This window comes from Cryptotermes secundus, unplaced genomic scaffold (genome assembly GCF_002891405.2).
Source record: "Cryptotermes secundus unplaced genomic scaffold, Csec_1.0 scaffold958, whole genome shotgun sequence".
NCBI classification, from domain to species: Eukaryota; Metazoa; Arthropoda; class Insecta; order Blattodea; family Kalotermitidae; genus Cryptotermes; species Cryptotermes secundus.
The window spans coordinates 1,038,553-1,058,436 of NW_019720583.1; the positions used below are offsets into that span (position 1 = coordinate 1,038,553).

Consider the following 19,884-nt stretch of genomic DNA (forward strand, 5'->3'; position numbering starts at 1 on the left):
CATTTTCACCATATCTTGCTCAGGCAACTGGCTATCCTGTCTTGAGGCTTACTCCAGGGTTTCCTTGCTTTCATCATGCAAACACCTGAAATCATGCCATGACAGCTCTCTTCCGCACCATTTCCAATTCATTATTCACTAATGTTTCTATAATTCAACAGCCTGAGGTACTGAGTGTTGTTAAATAAACAACAAATAAATACATAAATACATGAATAAATAAATAAATATAACACCTTCATTGCAACCACTCATACTCAGTATACATACTCCTCCCAACTGATTATATAAATATTCTGTTGAAAATATAAGTCCCTTGTAATCACTTTTCACGCTTTGTTACATCAAGTTTGCTAATGCCTTTATACCATGTGATTCCGTTTTGAGCAAAAAAAAAAATTGCTCTTTTTCAGAAAAACGATAATATAATAATATCAATATTGGCTTACAGATAATTTTTTGTAAATTTCCTGTATATTTTGAGGAAGTTTAACATACTCTGTCCAATTAAATAAGAAGGCATACATAGACATAATAATGTAATGCCCAGGGCCCGGATTTTGACGACATGTCATCTTTTCTTCCTTGTATCCTATGTGATGCTCTTAAATATATAAATCTCGGATATGAGCTGCTGGTTACAGAAATGTAAATTTTATAGGTAATTTTTGTCATTTTTAGGTTTAAGGTAATTTTTTGGTAAATTTTTGGACTTTTAAGGGTATTTCTTGTCATTTCTGGCCATTTTAAGGAATTTTTCTTCATATGTTTTCTGAAATGTGAATAATATGGAAGCGAAGTGTTCTTTCTTTTCTCCTTTAGGTCGTTTTTCTGGATTTTTTCAGTCAGTTTTTAAATATTTTCAGGTCATCAAAATCCGTGCCCTGCATATTACATTTCTGGGTCATTTTTCAGCCATTTTATAGGTCTTTTTTAAATATTTTCAGGTCATCAAAATCCGTGCCCTGCATATTACATTTCTGGGTCATTTTTCAGCCATTTTATAGGTCTTTTTTAAATATTTTCAGGTCATCAAAATCCAGGCCCTGGTAATGACATATTTGATAAGAGTCTAAAACAATGTGGCAGGTTTCAACATGTGTGACAGCGAAGTCGCTCCCCATATTAGAAAAATGTACATTTACTTATGATTTCAACAGAATTTACATTAAATTATTAACATTAGCAATACTTAAGGAAATATTTTTTGATCTTCTTTAGCCAGTTGTTAAAAAAAAAGTGGAAGCCTCGACGTCTCACAATCCAACCTGTTGCAGGGATACCTCTATATTTTTTTCTTTACTTTTCTTTTCTTCTTTCTTCTCTTTTGTGCTCTTCAGTGACATGACATACTATCTCAAGCTTGCATGTTGCCATCCCATGAACTCAGCACATCAAGATATGTTGCTAACTTGTCTTTAGCATGACTGATTTTCAAGGTATTTTGTTAAGTGGCAACAATACAAGTTTCAATCCAAAATCTGACAATTGCTAGTTGTGATATGGCATATTAAATATCCCACAGCTGTTTTGCTGACAAAGCTTTATATCTTGTGTGAACCTCACAGAATTACTACTTTACTATCTGACATACTCTGTACTTTGAACAGTGTGTTATGTGAATCACATGCCTGGCATTTATGCTAGCTCCCAGAAGTATTCTTTGATTTCTGTTGCTGAATGATAAGTTTGTTCTTCTGTCTGGTAACTTTTGTTGTTGGTACTGAACCTGAGCCTTGGAGCTGTTTCAAGTTCTGCTGAGGTATTGTGACAGGACTCACACTTCTACTTCTTCTTCTCCTTACTGCAAAACAAAATAATGGCTTTATGTTTAACAAATCTTTCAAGCACTCACAAAAATTACAGAAGGGTAATAATCAAGAGTCCAACTGGGCGCACTCGCCACAGCGGCCACTGATTGGCCTATTGTAGCCTGCCCCGGGTGATTATTACAACAGAGAATTTGGTGGAATGAAGATTGGCAGGGGAAGGCGAAGTATTCGGAGAACCCCCCCCCCCAGCGCCACTTTGTTCACCACAAATCCCACTTGACCAGACCCGGGATCGAATCCAGGGCGCCATGGTGGGAAGCCAGTGACTCACCACTTATGTCATGGTGCGGCCTGAGAGTCAATAAGAGTTCCAAGGCAGAAATAAAAATAAATATGCAAATAAAAAAGTTAAAAATAAGACATGCTTCCACGTGAAGACAACAGTTATATAGCTGTGGTAGGTATGAAAATATAAGAAAAAATAAAATGTTCTTGAACAGTAATTAATTATTTTTTTAATTTGCTTAGTGGGGGGTGGAGTCCAACTGAGTCCACTCAGCATGGTGGCCACTGAATGGCCTACTATAGCCTGCCTGGGGTGGTTATGATGATGGAGAATTTGGTGGAATGAAGATTGGCAGGGGAAACCGAAGTGCTCGGAGAAAACCTGCCACAGCGCCACTTTGTCCACCACAAATTCCACTTGACCAAACCCGGGATCGAACCAGGGCCACCGCGGTGGGAACCCAGCAACTAATCACTTGAGCTATGGTGCGGCCATTTCTTGAACAGTAACTTTCATAAATCTGTGATAAAGTGATAACTTGACAGCATGGGAAATAGTCTTCAAGCAGCGCATCCATTCTACAGGATGTGAAATAGTACATTAGAAACTATCAATTCACAAGGGTTCAAGAACTTTAAATTTCATGCCAGGTAATGAAATTGTTACAGACAAGCAGGAAAAATGGGTCATATAAATTTGAAGTTTTCAGTTATTATAATGGGACAACAGCAGAAATGATTCATTCATTATTTTCATGTTGCTTGCTTGCAAGTAACTCTAGTGAATGAAAATGCATTTGTTTGTGTCCCAGTGTGTTCTGAGTATGAAATATGTGTACATGACATTACTATTACAGCATATATGAAAAAGTCTGGACGTATCAAAGGTCTTATTATATAGAAGTCAATACACTTGTGCATTTTTTTTGGTTGGTCACACAGCACTGTTCACTGGCTACATTAGTATATAAAATGCTTTAAAACTGTTATAATTTTTGTACAAATTGCATGTTTTCTAAGTTGTCAAAATATTATGCTGATGGCCCTGAATGTGTACAGTCTAAAACTACTGCATTGCCATTACTTTAACACTTCTAACATGAGGAATTTAGAGAGATATATGTCAGTGAAATTCAATGCACAATTTTCATTTTGGATTTAGTCAAAACTGCTAGGTTATTCTGTAAGTGATTAAAGAAACAGGCAGATAGGTATGAATTCTCTAGTACAGTGTCATGATTTTCCAAAACATACCCAGACTGCTATGCTCATAATATTTCAAAATAACTAATAAGGTTTTTATGCTGCTCACCTCTTGCATCAGTCTTCAACAATGCTTCTAAGTCTTGGATCCTCTTTTTCAAAATTTTGTTCTCACGTTTATATTTTCCAAGTTCCGCATCACTGTTGAGATGCAGGTGGCGACTGGCAGCTTCAGTACCTGAGCTACCGCTTGACTCTTCAGCGAAATGACGTAACATAACATGAAGTTTTTCCTGGTGCTCTTTCTGCAATACAACGATCCGTCGCTCTGCCTCAAAATGGGTCTGTTGAAGAGCATTGATTAATGCCTGGATCTTCCAAGCCTGAGCCTCTGTCTGCAACTGGAATGGAAAGCAGCGTATGAGGACATATTATAAAAGTGAAGTAACTTAACACGTTTGAGAATACATGTTTAACACTTCAGCTAAAGGCAATTACATGATATTTATCAAGCATTCTATAACAGAGAGTTCGATAAGACACTATGCTACAAGCTGGAAGGTTGTAGGTTTTATTTCCAATAAGGTCACTCGATTTTCCAATTGACCTAATCCTCTGAGCCACACTATGGCCCTCGGGTCAACTCAACCTCTAACAGAAATGAGTACCAGGAATCTTCCTGGGTGTAAAGGCCGGCCAGCACGTATGGCTGACAACTTCATCGCCATCTGTGAGCTGACTGCCTAAAATATGTGGGTGCCTCAATGTATCACAACCCTATGTGGTTCCATGACCTGTTACAGGGATAGCTTCACCCTACAAAAAATATGTGAAGTCTAATGAAGCTATATCATATACAGATAATATGGAATCATTCTAAAACATAATTCAATCACCAAAATAATCAGAACCTCAAAAGTCCTACTTCATTTTTACTGCTCTGTTTGTTTTCAGCAAACATATACACCAGTTATGTAAGTTTTGAGGTTTTCACGGCGATGACAATGAAGAAAGTCGTCTTCTNCATATACACCAGTTATTCAATAGTAAGCTTCTGACTTATCTTCATTTGTTTCAGCAAAATATACTAAGTACTTCAAAATGAGCCATGTAAGTATCATTTCAACTGATTTTTAACTTGCAGCTCAAAAAGTCATCACACGATCATTAAGAGATCCTGACATACTGAGCCTCTAATAATGATGTCACTCAGAGGATAATGTCATCACCTACTTGATAAAACGGAGTATACCGATTAAAATGTAATATTGTCATGTAATCAGAATTTAATTTAATTCATCTATTGAAGCGAAAAATATAAATCTCCCTCCAATACAGAAAAATTACCATCACATGCATAAGTATGGCATTATGCTGATGCCATGAAGTACTCCTGCACTCACATACAGATGAGAAACAAATTCATTTGTTTTCTCCCAATGCCACTGACAAGTTACTGTCAAATGTGCTCAACTGAACAATCATTCTGTGGTGAAACATGAATGCAATCTCTCAGGAAGCTTTAAAATTATGCTCTAGAAAGTAAATATTTCTATACATAGTAGAGTGCATGAAGGTTCTGAAATGGAATACAACATGAGTCCCCGACCATAAGCAGAATTACAAGGTACAAAATTCAGCCACAAACCTAAATAATAAAATTCTCATGCAACAATATACAACAAGCCAGGTTTCTAGGCAGACTGTACTTTCACATTTCACTAGCGATGGTAATTTACATTAATGCTTTTGTTGAGATTAGAGAGACTAAATTTAATACATTGTCATATTTTATTTTATTTTTATTCATTTTTATTTGGTTTATTACATTAATTGGGGCATGCGGTAGTGTAGTTGGTTGAGGCACTATGCTACAAGCCAGAAGGTCATGGGTTCAAGTCCCGATGAGGTCATTGGATTTTTTCAATTGACCTAATCCTTCCAGCCACACTATGGCCCTGGGGTTAACTCAGCCTCTAACAGAAATGAGTACCAGGAATGTTCCTGTGGGGGTAAAAGGCGGCCAGCACATAAGGCCGACAACCTTACTGCCATTTGTGAGCCCACTGTGTAGAAGGTGTAGGAGCCTCAACCTCTCACAACCCTATGGGCCTTCATGGCCTATTACGGGGACAACTTTACCTTTTTTATTATATTAAATAATGACTTATATGTGAAGGAACCATATTACAATTAGTCTAAAACGGAGGTGTAGATCAGACATACACAATTTTCAGCCTTTCTGTTTACAGGATTCTGAACAATTTCAATGACAAACATGTGATAGAGCTATTTGATACCAGCAGACAGCAGTCAGACTATGCATCTGTTGAACCAGTGACAAAAACAAGAAGTTCTGGGAAGAACTAATTGCCTGCTTTCCTTTGATATGACACAGATCATATAGAAAACAATGTCCCCAATAATTATTTGTTTCTGTGGCAATGTTTTTACTAACTTATTAATCTAACAATAATAGGGGGACACACAGATACCCACAGACATGCGGATCGAACAGTTCTCCTATTGTGGTGTGTACTCATTGTTGTGGGAATGTGTTTACCAAGCCACTGACTAGCATCGAATGGAGGAATACACTTAACTGAGCTTTTGCCTAGCAACGACAGGAGGGTTAGAGACACAGAATGATGGAAGATATTTATAAAGTAGGCCACTGAGAAGGGTTCAATCGCCATGATATACACATTGAATTTCATAACAACTGGTTCAGGCATTAAAAAGTTAATGGGGGGAAAGTTTTCATTTTAGTCATTAAACATAAGTGCCATTAGACAACATAACATTTTAGTGAAAGTTTCATATTGGTTGGTTCTGAACCACACTTATTACAATTGTTGTAGTGCTTTTATAAAACTCAGGTTTACAGCAGGTGGTAGACACAATATGTCTGCCAACAAAACAAGTGCATCCCAAGAGAAGAAGTTCAGGTTATTTTTGGATGTGCTGAAGACTTATCTGATTTTCCTCAGGAAATATACCTATGTAGGGAAAGGTAGTATTCCTCCACAAATTCTTAACACTTTTCTTCTGTACCTACAAAAGAGCCCTGCTCATTACAAATAATTTGACTGCAGCATCCATTAAATTAATGCTATTTGAATGATCACAGAACAGCCTTAAATGTAACACAATGCATGACACAATACAATATTTTTAGTGAAGTGATTTACACCCTGATCCCTTTGTAGAATAATATTGTAAGAATGAAGAAAGCTGTCCAGAAACAAATTTCTGTGATAAATGTAATCGCATTTGGAAACATATTTTATTTATAAGGTCCTCTGTTGTTGCCTTGTGAACTTCAGAACTGCTGCACCATGATCAAGAGTCAACAAGTGGAGTTATTATTTCTTACTTTGATTGCTGCCAAAAAAAAGAAAAAGAAAAAAGAAAAATAGAGCCAACAGATGGGCCCTTCATGTTATTTGTCATGATATGAATGCTAAATTGAAGAAAAAAGTACATAAAGGAGATTTAACACTGTGAAAATGGGAATGGACATATACAAATTAAGCACTGTATCAGGAAAATTCTTAACCTGAAAACATTACATGAGGATCCAATATAATTCAAGCTGTCAATGGTCCCTGATCAAAACTTTGATTCAAATCAAATAATCCCGAATCTTCCTCTTACCTCAAGCATCACAAAATTAATTACAGTAAACTCCCAATTATCTGACATGTTGCAAATGGAAAACCCCTACAAGAAGTCAAAACATATTTTTACTACAGTTCTTGTGTGGAAGTCTTCTTAAGCAACAAGACGGATTGATAGGTGACAGACTTCAGATATGCTGTAACACAATCACAAATTCTACTAGCCTCTACTGCAATGACATCTATGTGAGGGAGGATGATGGGCAGCAGTGTTAATGGCGGCTGGACGAATTACCACACGAGTATGCTCATCACATTCACTCACTCATGGGGCTGAGCCATTCTCAAGAAGCTGCCAACTGTGCAGCTACTCAAGCATTTCCCAGCATTTTATGGAACCCGAATGTTCATTACTGCGTTCACAAGAGCCCTCCAGCCGTCCCTATCCTGAGCCAGATAAATACAATCCATACCATCCCATACTATCTCTTCAAGGTCCATTTTAATATTGTGAATATTTTTGTAATAAGCTTATTTTTATGGCGCAGAGTTAGCTCCAAGCCCAACTCCAAGCTGGAGGACCACCCCTTGTCAGCTGTCCGCGACAGCTTATTCAATATATTCGCAGCTTCCCTCCATACATGGAGGGCATTTCATCCATCCTCAACCTGAGGACATGCTATGCCGTGGTGACAAGGAACCCACCTAACATGGATATGCTCATAACATCTCTGTTTAACTAACATTACAAAACCAGCAAATTTTCTTTGAAATTTTTGCCAGTTGCATAAGAATTCTGAATGGAAGGATACTTGATAGCTGGAAATTTACTGTATTCAGGCAACAGAAAAATGGATGAGCAAAACGTGGCTATAAAAAGGGCAACTCAAAATATCAGAGCATGTGCTGGAACAATGGGCATGAGGAGACAGGGATTCTTTAGTTTTCAGAAGTAGAACTGTACTCAAACCAAGTCAGCTTGTTGGACACTGAACTGACAAACCAATACTGTGGCATATCTATGTCATGCAAGGATCAATGAGCCACAGAAATCTGTAAACATGGAGATTATGCAACAATAAGGAAAGCGGCGTTCTCCCCGTATTGTACCGCGCCGAGTCGAGCCACACCGGGTTCGTTGCTAGGCAGCGCTGTGGTAAACACATCTTGGCAGCAGCTAATTGATGTGTTACTGGGCAACACCTCTGTAGACGCGACTATTACGTAACAGTAGAGCAAGCTGTTTTCTGCATGTCCATGCAAGGGTTTATAGAACTGGAATTCCAAGAAGGTAGTTCTTGGAGTGAGTTCTTGGTGTGAGACAACCAAGGGAGGTTTGTAGTGGTAGAACTGAACGTGCAATTTGAAGGTTTTATGAGTGCTACTGTGCAGTGATAATGGGAATGTGAGGTTCAGTGAGATGTTTATAGCTCCCGTGTTATATATACGTGAAGACTGGTGGCGATAGACTACAGAGATTAATGTAAGAGTGAGAGTAAATTGTGTAACTCAGTAACAGTGTTATAATTAACTGTAGTTACAGCCTGTGGGCTGTTAATAAAACCAATTACCAATCTGAACCCAATTTCTAGTCACTAATCAACACATGACAATACTATGCCATTACATAGGTTCATCAACACTTGACACTGAGAAAATACAGAAAAAAGAAATGAATTAAGATTGTATAGCAACTAAGAAAAGTAACTGAAGGAACTTACTTCTAGCTCTGCAAGTTGAACTTCCATCTTGCTGCCATTCTCTTTAAGGTCTATTACTTTCTGGAAATATTTGTAGAGCAGAGTTCTCATCTCAATAGGCGAAAGCTTCATCAGTCGCTCTAAAAGTAACTTCTCACCCTGCAATCAGGTGCTTCCCATCTAAGACTACAATGTACCTGACTGACAAATGTATGAACAATCTCTTTATATTTAATAAAGTATGGATGGGACACATCAGCGTCTCAGCTTGGATCTCACTCAGAACCATTCAACATGGTAAGTCAATACTTTGTACACAACGAAACTTCCAAAACAATGCAGTATTATAGCCTTTTCCTTTAACAAAAGAAACAATAATTTGGGTTTCTCATGACAATTTATGAAGCCTTGTGCCTTGACATATGAGATTTAGCAAAGCCTTAGGTAACAGGTATACTCTGAATGTGGTAAATGATGCAACAGAATATGGTTCATTCCCCAATTAACCTTATACTGGGATAATTATTTATTTCACTAATATGGATGTTTCATGTAACCAAGTTTGATAAATAAGCACTTCACAAATAATTACACACATAAATTTCACTTTACAATGACAGAACCTTAATTTATATCACATTTCAGAATCAGGGTTGACACGTACAGTGTATTCAAAATTTCTCCATTACTGATGGCCAAATCAACTGTCTTTATGTATTTGGCTACTGAACATTTATGTCACTGGTTAGCTTTGTGCCTTGTGCACTAGACCATATCATTCTGTGCAAGGAGTTACTTAAAAAGGTTTCACACTCTTTTAAATACTTTTGCATACATGTACATACCACTCCATGCTGAATATGTGACTTTCATACCCTCCGACCATCTTAATAACAGCTGTATTCTTGAAAGAAATTAAGCAATATTTTAAACTTCAGAAATAGCATAAAAATCATAATAAGTATCACTGGTAGCTGACAGCAACCAACCAACATTCTATGTATCCTAAAAACTATATAAAGTTAGTCTCAAATGATGATGTACTATATCAATAGATACTCGTATAAAGACATGGAAAACGATAAAGTCTTTTAACCTACCTTTTCCCTCTCAACACGGCTGTTATCCAAACCTTGCCCTTTCCTTCCACATATTAATTCATTCTTATATTCAATTGCAGCGTCAATGGCTTCAATTGCTTCTTCACACTCCAGCATCTTCCTCTCTTCGATTGATGACAGCTTTTTGTCCTGAAAAGATTATTACACTGTAACAGTAACACACACACACACATATATATATATATAGCTTTATCATCTTATTATTTCTATTTACATGTTGTGGCATGTCCAGTGAAAGCCAGAATAGTTCAATCAGCAGATATGGCCATTGTAAGGTAATAGCTCTGTAAACACATTTCTACAGCTACCAGGTCACGTGACCATGACCTGACTTATATGCAACAGAGGAACACGTTCCGCCCGTATCTGCAGGGATGTCATATAACGACTGAGGAATTGTGGGAAATGGTGTTGTCTGCTGGGTCCGTGCAGAGGCTATATAACGAGAATTCGCAGACAGACCAATCCAAATCTCAGGCTGCTGTGGGACAGTCACTCTTGGTGCAGACATGGGAGGTGGAGGAGCCCCCACTGCTTAAGTTGTTCTATAGCAACACTGAGTTAGTTCCAACAGTCACCAGCCAGGAAGGATGTAAAACAGGGAAGATGAAGGATATACAGTGTTGGGAGTGTTACCAGGCAACAACTGGTGAAGACACAGCAGACTGAGAAGAATTAGTGCATGCTGTACTGAAATGTAGAGTGTGTCAATCAGCAACAGTGCCACAGTTATTTGTAGTTATAATCATTAACTGTTCAATAAATCTGATTACCAATCCAAAACCCATGTGTAGTCATTAACATGTGACAATATTCCATTTCCAAGACTGATTAACAGATTATTTGCTATTGTAATAAGGTAATCACTAAAATTTCCCGAGACAGTCAATTATTCTGACTGTATGCTCATTTACCTTCTGAAGTTTTTCATCCAAACCACACCGTTCTTTTGAAAGGCATTCTTTTGTCTTTCGGAGGCTATGAATTTCATGTCTTAAGGCTTCCTTTTCATCCAGATCTTCAGTTTTTTCCAAATCTGTTGATTTTTCTTTCAACACCTGCTCTAAATGAGATATTCTTGCACTCATTTCCCTTATACTCTGAAAGTCACAAACATGTGTATGATTAGCATAGTCAGAACCACTACTGTCTTACACAGACAATTAGTAGAGTAAAAAAACACTTATGACTTTTAAACAGATCATCACTTCCATATTTTCCAGCATCTCTTCCAAAGGTATTATAAACTCAGCATACTTCACCTTGTAAGTAGTTCCCTAACTCAATCTCATGGAATGATATAAGCTTAAAAGCAGGATATACTCATATATTCAGATTGTATGAAATATCACATAAAATATAATCAATTATTTGAATGTGGGTTAACTCAGGTGAACGCTAACAACGATTCTACATAACACTGCATTCAGAAATCCTAGCCATTCCTCACTTTCTACCATATTTTTACCATCAAACATGGATTTTGAAAGTTTATAGAAGTAAAACTGTTCACATGCAAGATCTGAAGATTACATCACATTAAACCAGAATCATTCATTTTATACCACAATTAGTGTACTTAGTGCAAATCTTGATTCCATATACGAGGCAAATATAACTGTACTATTTCTTTAAGTGGAAAGTTCTTTAACCGGTGCAAAGAATGAGCGAGAATAACAATGCTGCTGCTAGAAACATTCAACACTGAAGCACTGCTGGAAATTCACAGCCCAATTCATGAATCATCAAGCAAAGTAAGTAAAAAATCAAAGGAAATGAATGTAAACAGAAACCAAAAATGTACACCTTCTGAATTCCTAACAACGCACATGTACTGGCATAACTTAACATACCGCAGTCTAGCGGAACACTGCATAGTTACACGTATGGTTATCAATGTCTTAGAGAAACATGTTACCTCCATCTTCAAGGCTGAATTCTTCTGCCACTTTCATGATTACACAGTACTGCAACCCAGGAGGTCATACTGCCATAAAATCTCACATAATTTCTATGTGTCCAGCAAAAAATAAGTCAACTTTAATTCTGTTTAGGAAACCATGTTAAGCACAAAACAGCCCACAAATCTCTCCAATAAGAACTGTATGGTAACATTAATTTGTTAATGGCAGAACAAATTTTAACATGATTTCATGATCATATTGACTGGAGAGCATACAGAAGCTATTACTTCAGAACTAAAATATCACTACAACAGGCACCCATAAAATAATGAATTTTCTTCACCTTATATAAAAAGAGAAAAATCATTTAAATAAATATAACAGAGTGTTTATATTGGTGAAAAGAAGACACAAGTAATAGATTCATAAAGTTCAAATTTTTTGCATAAAAAAATAAATACATGTTATTCATATGTATACTGTAAATGTGACATATAGCTGTTACCTGAACATCCAGATTTTGAACAGACATACTTAAAAAGAGAAAGAAAACAGTTCAATTCTTAAACTACTTATTTCATCATTGCATACGGAACATCACTCATGTCCAAAGATATCAGAGGAATTTTTTTTTAAGGGGGGGATATTAAACGATGCTTTTAGCGCGGAGACTATATGGGGTCAAATGACAGGATGACTAATGGATGATGAACTGGTAACAATTTGGAAGGAAGTGGTCATGGCCTAATCAGCGAGCCTGTAACACTCCAAGACAAAATACTTCTCATTCAAAACATTTTAGCACATAGTTCTTTCCTTAGAAATATAGACATTTTATGCTGTTCTTTTTACAGTGGAATACTGCAAAAAAAATGGATCAGCATGCAGATCAGTCAAGACCAGATGTACTGGGAGTGAAAACTGTTAATCACTAATAACTGTATTTACTATAGGATTCTGACAATGGTGTATAACACACAGAGATATTGGGTTTTCAGACTTTATCCATCATCCTGGTTTTAAGATAACTAAGAAAAACATGACGTTTCGGAAACTGGATCTGTTTCCGTCCTCAGGTGAGGGAGAACACCTATTCTGTTGGGTCCCTTAGAAAGAGCTAGCCTCAATCACTGGACAACCGATGTCACAAAACACAAAGGTTATAAATACCTGAGACCAGGCTAAGTCCATAAGAGCTAATAAGAAAAATATACATTACAAATTGATGTAAACACACACAAACGTGGAACCAGGATAGATAGAGCCGTAGAAATTTATAGTAACTACAAGATAAAAAGGTTTTGTCTGAAATTTATTAGAGGCAACATGTTCAAAATTCTGTTAAGTTACAGTGAAACCCTGATTTAAGTTTGTCTGGGGGACAAGATTTATGTACCTTAAATGAGGGTTTTGGAAAACAGAGCCTAAAATGACTGTCAAACTTAGTTACTGGTACATCAGTAATAAGGCACTGAACTTAGTTCACTTAATGAAATATAAGTTGTTTTTATTTATCTCTCAGAATATGCTCCATACCAACTTCCCTTTTCAAGAATTGCAGCTTTTCATACAATTATGTTACTTAACCTCAATTACAGAAGTGTAAACACTTTGCAATTTCATTTTGCAACACAGTTACATTCCACCTCTTGAATAATTTTCACTTTCTCACTTGTTAACTTCTTTCGTTTTGCGGCCTTGGACATTCATTACTTCATAATCACGTCCAGAAAAACCATGAGACTGAAGAAAAACATAAGAACAACCAGTGGCTACTTCCATCTGACACAAGGGATGAACAAAAGAATGGGCAGAAACAGCCATGCTACACTGCATGGGGTGCAAATGATAGCCTTGAACTAAGGGTGAAGACACGCTAGTTGTAGGGGGGGGGGGACCCTGAAGTGAGATCTGAGACAAGCAATACAATCAAAGTTCCATACATAATATGTGGACAAACCCTTTAAACAAGAACCATTAAGAAGAGGAAAATAATACATAGGCATATGGAGCTTTGGCTGATATCACAAAAATGTTCATTAAATGTGTGGGTTGCTTCAATTTGGGTTTCACTGCATAATGAAAACTTTTGTTGCTGAAACTAATGATAAATTTACACCATGAGGATATGGTTTTCTATTAATTGGCTAATATTATTAGAAGACTCGTGTGTAGGCTATCGTATCTACAGAGAATATATGAACACTAAACCTTTGTAAATTCAAATTTTCAGTGCCATCATCTTTAATATGCCAACACTTTACTGTATAATGTTAGTTTTTGCCATGCACCATAGCTCAAGCGGTTAGTTGCTGGCTTCCCAATGTGCCAGCCCAGGTTCGATCCCGGGTCTGGTCAAGTGGGATTTGTGGTGGACAAAGTGGCGCTGGGGCAGGTCTTCTCCGTGTACTTCGGTTTCCCCTGCCAATCTTCATTCCACCAGTTGCTCCACAATCACCCTCACCTATCATCTGGGGCTGGTACAATAGGCCAGAAGTGGCTGCAGTACAAGGGACTTAGTCCCACCCCACTAGCAATAAAAAAAATAGTTTTTGCCATACAATAATGTTCTTGTAGAGAATGTCCTTCCTTTAGAACTTCTTAGAAGAGTTCTTCTTTACATATCATTGTTCCTAGGCCTTTACATTATATATTTCTCTCTAAGGGATTATTTACACAGAAATAAACAGCAAAGGGGAGTTGAGTCTCATCAGACAACACTACCTTCAGAATGTTGTCTGCATATAAGTCAACATGAAACTATATTCTGAGTGACTAAAGGAAACATATTCTGATCCTCGAGTGCAAAGAAATGAGCAGTATACATTCTGTTTAAATGATGATTCCTGGAGCACACTGTGGATGGCTGTGTCAGTCGAGAACAATTACTCACCTTTGTCTTGCGGTTTTCCAGACATAGTTTCTCTTTGAGAAATGCTTCTCTCTTCTCCAGCATTGTCTGCTGCTGTAACAACTGCTCCTGAAGTCTCTGTGACGATTCTCTCATGCTGGAAATTCTTTTCTCTTCTTCTTGGATCCATCGCAGCCTGTCCTCATCTGGAGCAGCACTTGCATCCTTTTCATTCAACTGAAAGAAATTTGAACACATTACAGTAACTCTGAAATGAAGTGCTTGCTTGCCATGAAAAAGAGTTCAAGAGCATATCAACACCAGAACCCCATGTACTTCAGTAATGGTGTATGATCATAATACAGCAACAAAAAGCTTATATATTGTTTATTATACTGAAATCACCACCTCTGTGGTCTAGTGGTCAGAGTTCCTGGCTACAGATCTGGCGGTTCCGGGTTCGATTCCCGGCGCTACACAGATTTTTCTGGGAAGTAATGCATCTGGAACGGGGTCCACTCAGCATCATGAGGACAAATGAGGGGCTACTAGAATGGAAAAGTAGCAGCTACGGTCTAGAAAACCGAGATTAACAGCCGTGGGAACCGTTTGCACTGACCACATGACACCCTCTATCCACAAATGATGGCACTAACTACACCGACAAGAACCGGTCGCTCAGTCGGTATAATTCGGTTGCGGACTAAAAGCCACAGAGGAATGTATAAGAATGTATTACATAACATTCATACTTCTCATAATATAACTCCAAATACAAACAGTCCATTTTTTCAGTTTTGAAGCTCTTACTTGTATATTCAGCAAAAAGTATTGCACACTGCGATATCAAGTGTTTTAAATGAGTGAGGGGAGGTCTGAATACAAACTCCAGTGCGGAACAGCTCACAACTCTGACAAATTCATAATTTGGGGGTCAATACTCCAACATCAGTATCCTTACTATGGTCTGGACAAATTCAATTTTGAAATTCCATGTGAAAATTAGTTTTACAAATGAAAGAGGAACATCTTAATTATTATTATTATAGGATGGAATTAAAAAAATCCAATTGCACATAAAGTTCAACACAACAAATAAAATGAAACCTGGAGATATCTATGTAAAGGTAAAAGGTAAAGCTATCCCTCTAACAGGATGCAGAGGCCCATAATGCTGGGAGATGTAGATGCTGTCACATTTTCTAGATGATCGACTCACAGCTGGTGGTAAGATTGTCAGACTTATGCACTGGCCACCCCTTATTCCTGAGTATGATTGCTGGTACTCATTTCTGTTAGAGGCTGAGTCAACCCCACGGCCACAGTGTGGCTGGAAGAATTACGTAAGTTTAAGAAATCAAATGACCTCATCAGGAATTGAACATGTGACCTTCTGGCTTGTAGCAGAGTGCCTCAACCAACTACACTACCTTGTGACCCCAGGAAATATCTCTATGTGCAAATCAAAATTATAAACCCCAAAATCACTAGTTATAGAGAAAATTTCAAAATAAATGATCTCAAAGACCATACCTTTGAGGTCTGCAAGTTGTACTTTTGCTCTAATTCCTTTATTTTGCGCTGATCTTCCAAAAGCTCCTGTTCCAAGCACTGTTTATGTTGCTCCTCTCTCTTCAGTTGTTTCTTTAGCTTCTCCATTTGTCTCTTGGAGTTCTGAAGGCTGTTCTCCAACTCCAGAACCCTTTCAAAGGGAATATTAATGAGAAAGACAAATTAGGTCAAAAAAATAGGTCTCAGTATTGGAAGCAAGAAATTCTTTTGCTAAAATCCTGTATGCTGTACAAGATTCTGGTAAAGTCTACATCACAGCTTCTTCAATTCTGCCATATCAATAGAGCCAAATGAAATGGGAAGATCATGAGTCAGGACTACCAGCAGCCCAGCTGAGATTCATTCCAGGCACCTCCCAAATTCATGCACTGATTCATGTCACACAAAGTTCCTATGTATCAATATTATCAACATATTGTCCTGGAAAAAAAATACTGATCAACTTTTACCAAAACTTAGCACCACTTGTTATGGAATTAGAATTGTCAAGCCTTACCCTAATTTGGAAACTTTGTTGATGGTCTACTATGCTTATTTTCATTGAATCATGCATTATGGCATCATTTCTTGGGGAAATTCCTTATAAGCTATTAACGTGTTCTGCATGCAGAAGAGGGCACTCAGAATAGAGATGGGTAACGGCAGTAGAGATTCATAACTTTGGGTATTCTCCCGCTTCAATCCCAATGTATCTATTCTCTACTGTCTTTTATGGTTAACAACGTGGATTCATATCAATTTGTATCTGATACACACAACAGAAATAGAAGATAGGGTTATAATTTTAATCTTTATCAACCTTCAGCCCATTGGTCACTATATCTGAAGGGAGCTTATTGTATGGGTATCAGGATGTTTAATAATCTTACTGTTTTCATAAAGCAATTATATAACAATCCTGTAGATTTTAAACTGGCTATGAAAAAATTCTTATGCGATCATTCATTTTATAATTCAGATGAATATTTTGATTTTAGATATGACAAGAATAATGATATTATTCACTTGGAATGACTGACTGCCTAATTTTGTTGTTGTTATGTTGTGTAATGTTTTGATTGATTATGTATGTTTTATTGTTCCTCCTATATGATTGTTTCCACATACTCAATTGTATGGGTCTATGGAATGAAATAAAGAACTAAGAACAAATTTCAAGGATTACTGCTATACAAACCTGTTCAGTAGGTCTTTGAAATGAATTCAAATACTGTCACCCACCAGAAATTTGGATATCACCATCATCAGCAGCAGCAGCCCCAACCACTGTCACCACCAATAATCAATCACAATTATCATCATCACCACAATTTGGCAAAAGAAGACCACAATTGCTTGTCGACAGCCACTTAGTGTATGAAAGGAAGGCCTGTTACTCATGTGCTGTGTGTCAAAATGAAACTGAAAGTGACATATATAAGTTTACAGGTATGGGCTTCACTTACTTTCTGGCACTGTCGCCTGCTATCTGTTTAATCATCTCAATATCTTTAATCCGCTTTTCATAATGCATCGCAAGATTTTTATATTTTTCAATTTCCTTCTTGTGTTGCAGTTTCTCTTCATTCAGATCACTACCATCGGCAATCAGCAACAATGCATTTTCGGCTTGCGCTAGATGTGTCCTTGTCTTATAATATTCTTCTTCCAATTTGCTTCTCTTTCTCTGAAACCTCTGTTTCGCTGAGGCTCTCATTTCACTGTTTTTGATCATATCCCCAATGAACTGTTCCTATAAAATTATTGTAATAAGAATTAGATTTCTTTAACCTCCATCATGTTTATAGTCTATCAAATGTTCCATCTATAATGCAACAATCAATAACATTGTAAGATTTGAGATTTTCACGGCGGTGACTATGAAGAAAGCAGTCTTCTGGAATGTGGCACCGTGTAGATGTGGTGTTAACAGACGTTTTGGAGGAACGTATCTCCTCCATCTTCAGGGTAGAAGGAAAAATAAGAAAATCTGCAAGCGAAGAGACCATGAGAACCGACACAAGCAGACTGTACTCTGCTTGTACTGGTTCTCATGGTCTCTTCGCTTGCAGATTTTCTTATTTTTCCTTCTACCCTGAAGATGGAGGCGATACGTTCCTCCGAAACGTCGGTTAACACCACATCTACACGGTGCCACATCCTAGAAGACTGCTTTCTTCATAATCAATAACATTGATTCAACTCTAATATCACACAATGGCCATTAAGATATTACATAAAATTATTAAAATATATATGCATTAAGATAACGCTACATCTTTCGGCCTTATAAAAGCATCTTCAGGCAACACTTATGTGAGGAATCCTAATGCACTGTGCACTAATCAAATGTAGTTCCTTCTATTACTTTCATTTCATTTTTTATGTTTTTCCACTTCATATCTTTTATACAGTGTGGTCATTTCTGTATTTTGCTGGTGTGCTTGTGGTTGTATGTTTCAAGTATGCCTTCAAATTACATTCGATTAGTGCACAGTCCATTAGAATTCCTCACATAAGTGTTGCCTGAAGATGGCCTTATAAGGCCAAAACATGTAGCATTATCTTAATGCATATATGTAGGTCGTACCAAAAGTCATAAGAAACTTTTTTTGCATGCAACCTGGGAACAGCAGACAAAAGGGAGTATGGTTGTGGGAGGAACCAGCTGTTGTGTTAACCTTGAGTGTCTTGTGATGTCAATAGCTTGCATTATGTGACCAGTATCAACAAAATGGCCAACAACGATATGTGGTTTCGCCAGCGTGCTGTCATCGAATTTCCTGTGAAAGAGGAAATTCCTGCTGCAGAAATTCACCAGAGACTTCAGTGTGCTTATGGAAGCATGTGCATGGGTGCGAGCACTGTTCAAAGATGGGTGAAACATTTTAAAGATGGGAACACCAGCATCGAAGATGAGCCTCGGAGCGGTCGTCCTCGAACAGCCTCAACTGAACGCAACAAGGAAAGAGTGGATGAGATCATTCAAGATGACAGGCATGTGACTGTGGACACAATAGCCTGAAAACTTGGACTAGGGCACAGTGCACTACAGGTGATGATTGAAAGCTTGGGCTATAGGAAAGTTTGTGCTCGTTGGGTCCCGCAGTTATTGACCGAGGACCACAAAGGTCATATTGGAAGCAATTGCAAAGATGGGTTGGGAAGTTCTTCCACACCCCTCCTATAGTCCTGATCTGGCACTCTCCGACTACCATCTTTACGGATTTGTGAAGGATCAGCTGTGTCGACATTTTGAGACAGGGGAGGCAATTCAGAAAGCAGTGCATCAGTGTCTTCACATGGCTGGAACGGAATTTTACAGAAGGTGAATTTCTTTCAAACTCCCAGAATGCTGGGAGAAATGTGTACAAAGAAATGATTATGTGGAAAAATAAAGAAAGGTCTGTAGATTGAGGTGGTGTATTTGGTTTGTCAATAATAAAGCATGTTACTTTACAAAAAATTGTTGATCATGACTTTCAGTATGACCCTTGTATATGTTAATACCATATTTACGCATGTATAGGCCGCACACTTTTTGCCAGGAATTCAAGAGGAAAACTGGGGTGCGGCTTATATTCGAAATATTCAAAATCACACTTCATTTAAAAAAAAATTAAACGTTGCCAAATTTTGGAATAATTTCTACTCCTGAAATAATATTCCAAGAAAATTATTTTTTCTATAATTTCTATCTGAAAATTGTGCTGCGGCCTATACATGCACGCGGCCTATACATGCGTAAATACGGTAGTTTTATATAACATCTTAATGACTACTGTGTGATACTAAAGTGTGAATCAATGTTATTGATTGTTGCATTACAAATGGAGCATTTGATAGACTATAAATGGAACCTCCATGCAACAAGATA

General features: G+C 37.5%; 1 protein-coding gene across 3 annotated transcripts in view; it reads right to left on the reverse strand.

Annotated features, from left to right (window-relative positions):
• Positions 1 to 1,253: 1,253 nt before the first annotated feature.
• Positions 1,254 to 19,884, reverse strand: part of LOC111869852 (kinesin-like protein costa) — a 49,584-nt gene continuing 30,953 nt past the window's right edge. For all 3 annotated transcript variants that reach the window (XM_023861695.2, XM_023861686.2, XM_023861703.1), the window contains 8 exons: positions 17,474 to 17,760; positions 15,990 to 16,158; positions 14,499 to 14,693; positions 10,616 to 10,801; positions 9,681 to 9,830; positions 8,602 to 8,739; positions 3,370 to 3,661; positions 1,254 to 1,804 (listed from right to left, as the gene is read on the reverse strand). In XM_023861695.2, the coding sequence (XP_023717463.1) occupies positions 1,644 to 1,804; positions 3,370 to 3,661; positions 8,602 to 8,739; positions 9,681 to 9,830; positions 10,616 to 10,801; positions 14,499 to 14,693; positions 15,990 to 16,158; positions 17,474 to 17,760 (1,578 nt within the window). In that variant the 3' untranslated portion in view covers positions 1,254 to 1,643. The remainder of the gene's footprint in view (positions 1,805 to 3,369; positions 3,662 to 8,601; positions 8,740 to 9,680; positions 9,831 to 10,615; positions 10,802 to 14,498; positions 14,694 to 15,989; positions 16,159 to 17,473; positions 17,761 to 19,884) is intronic.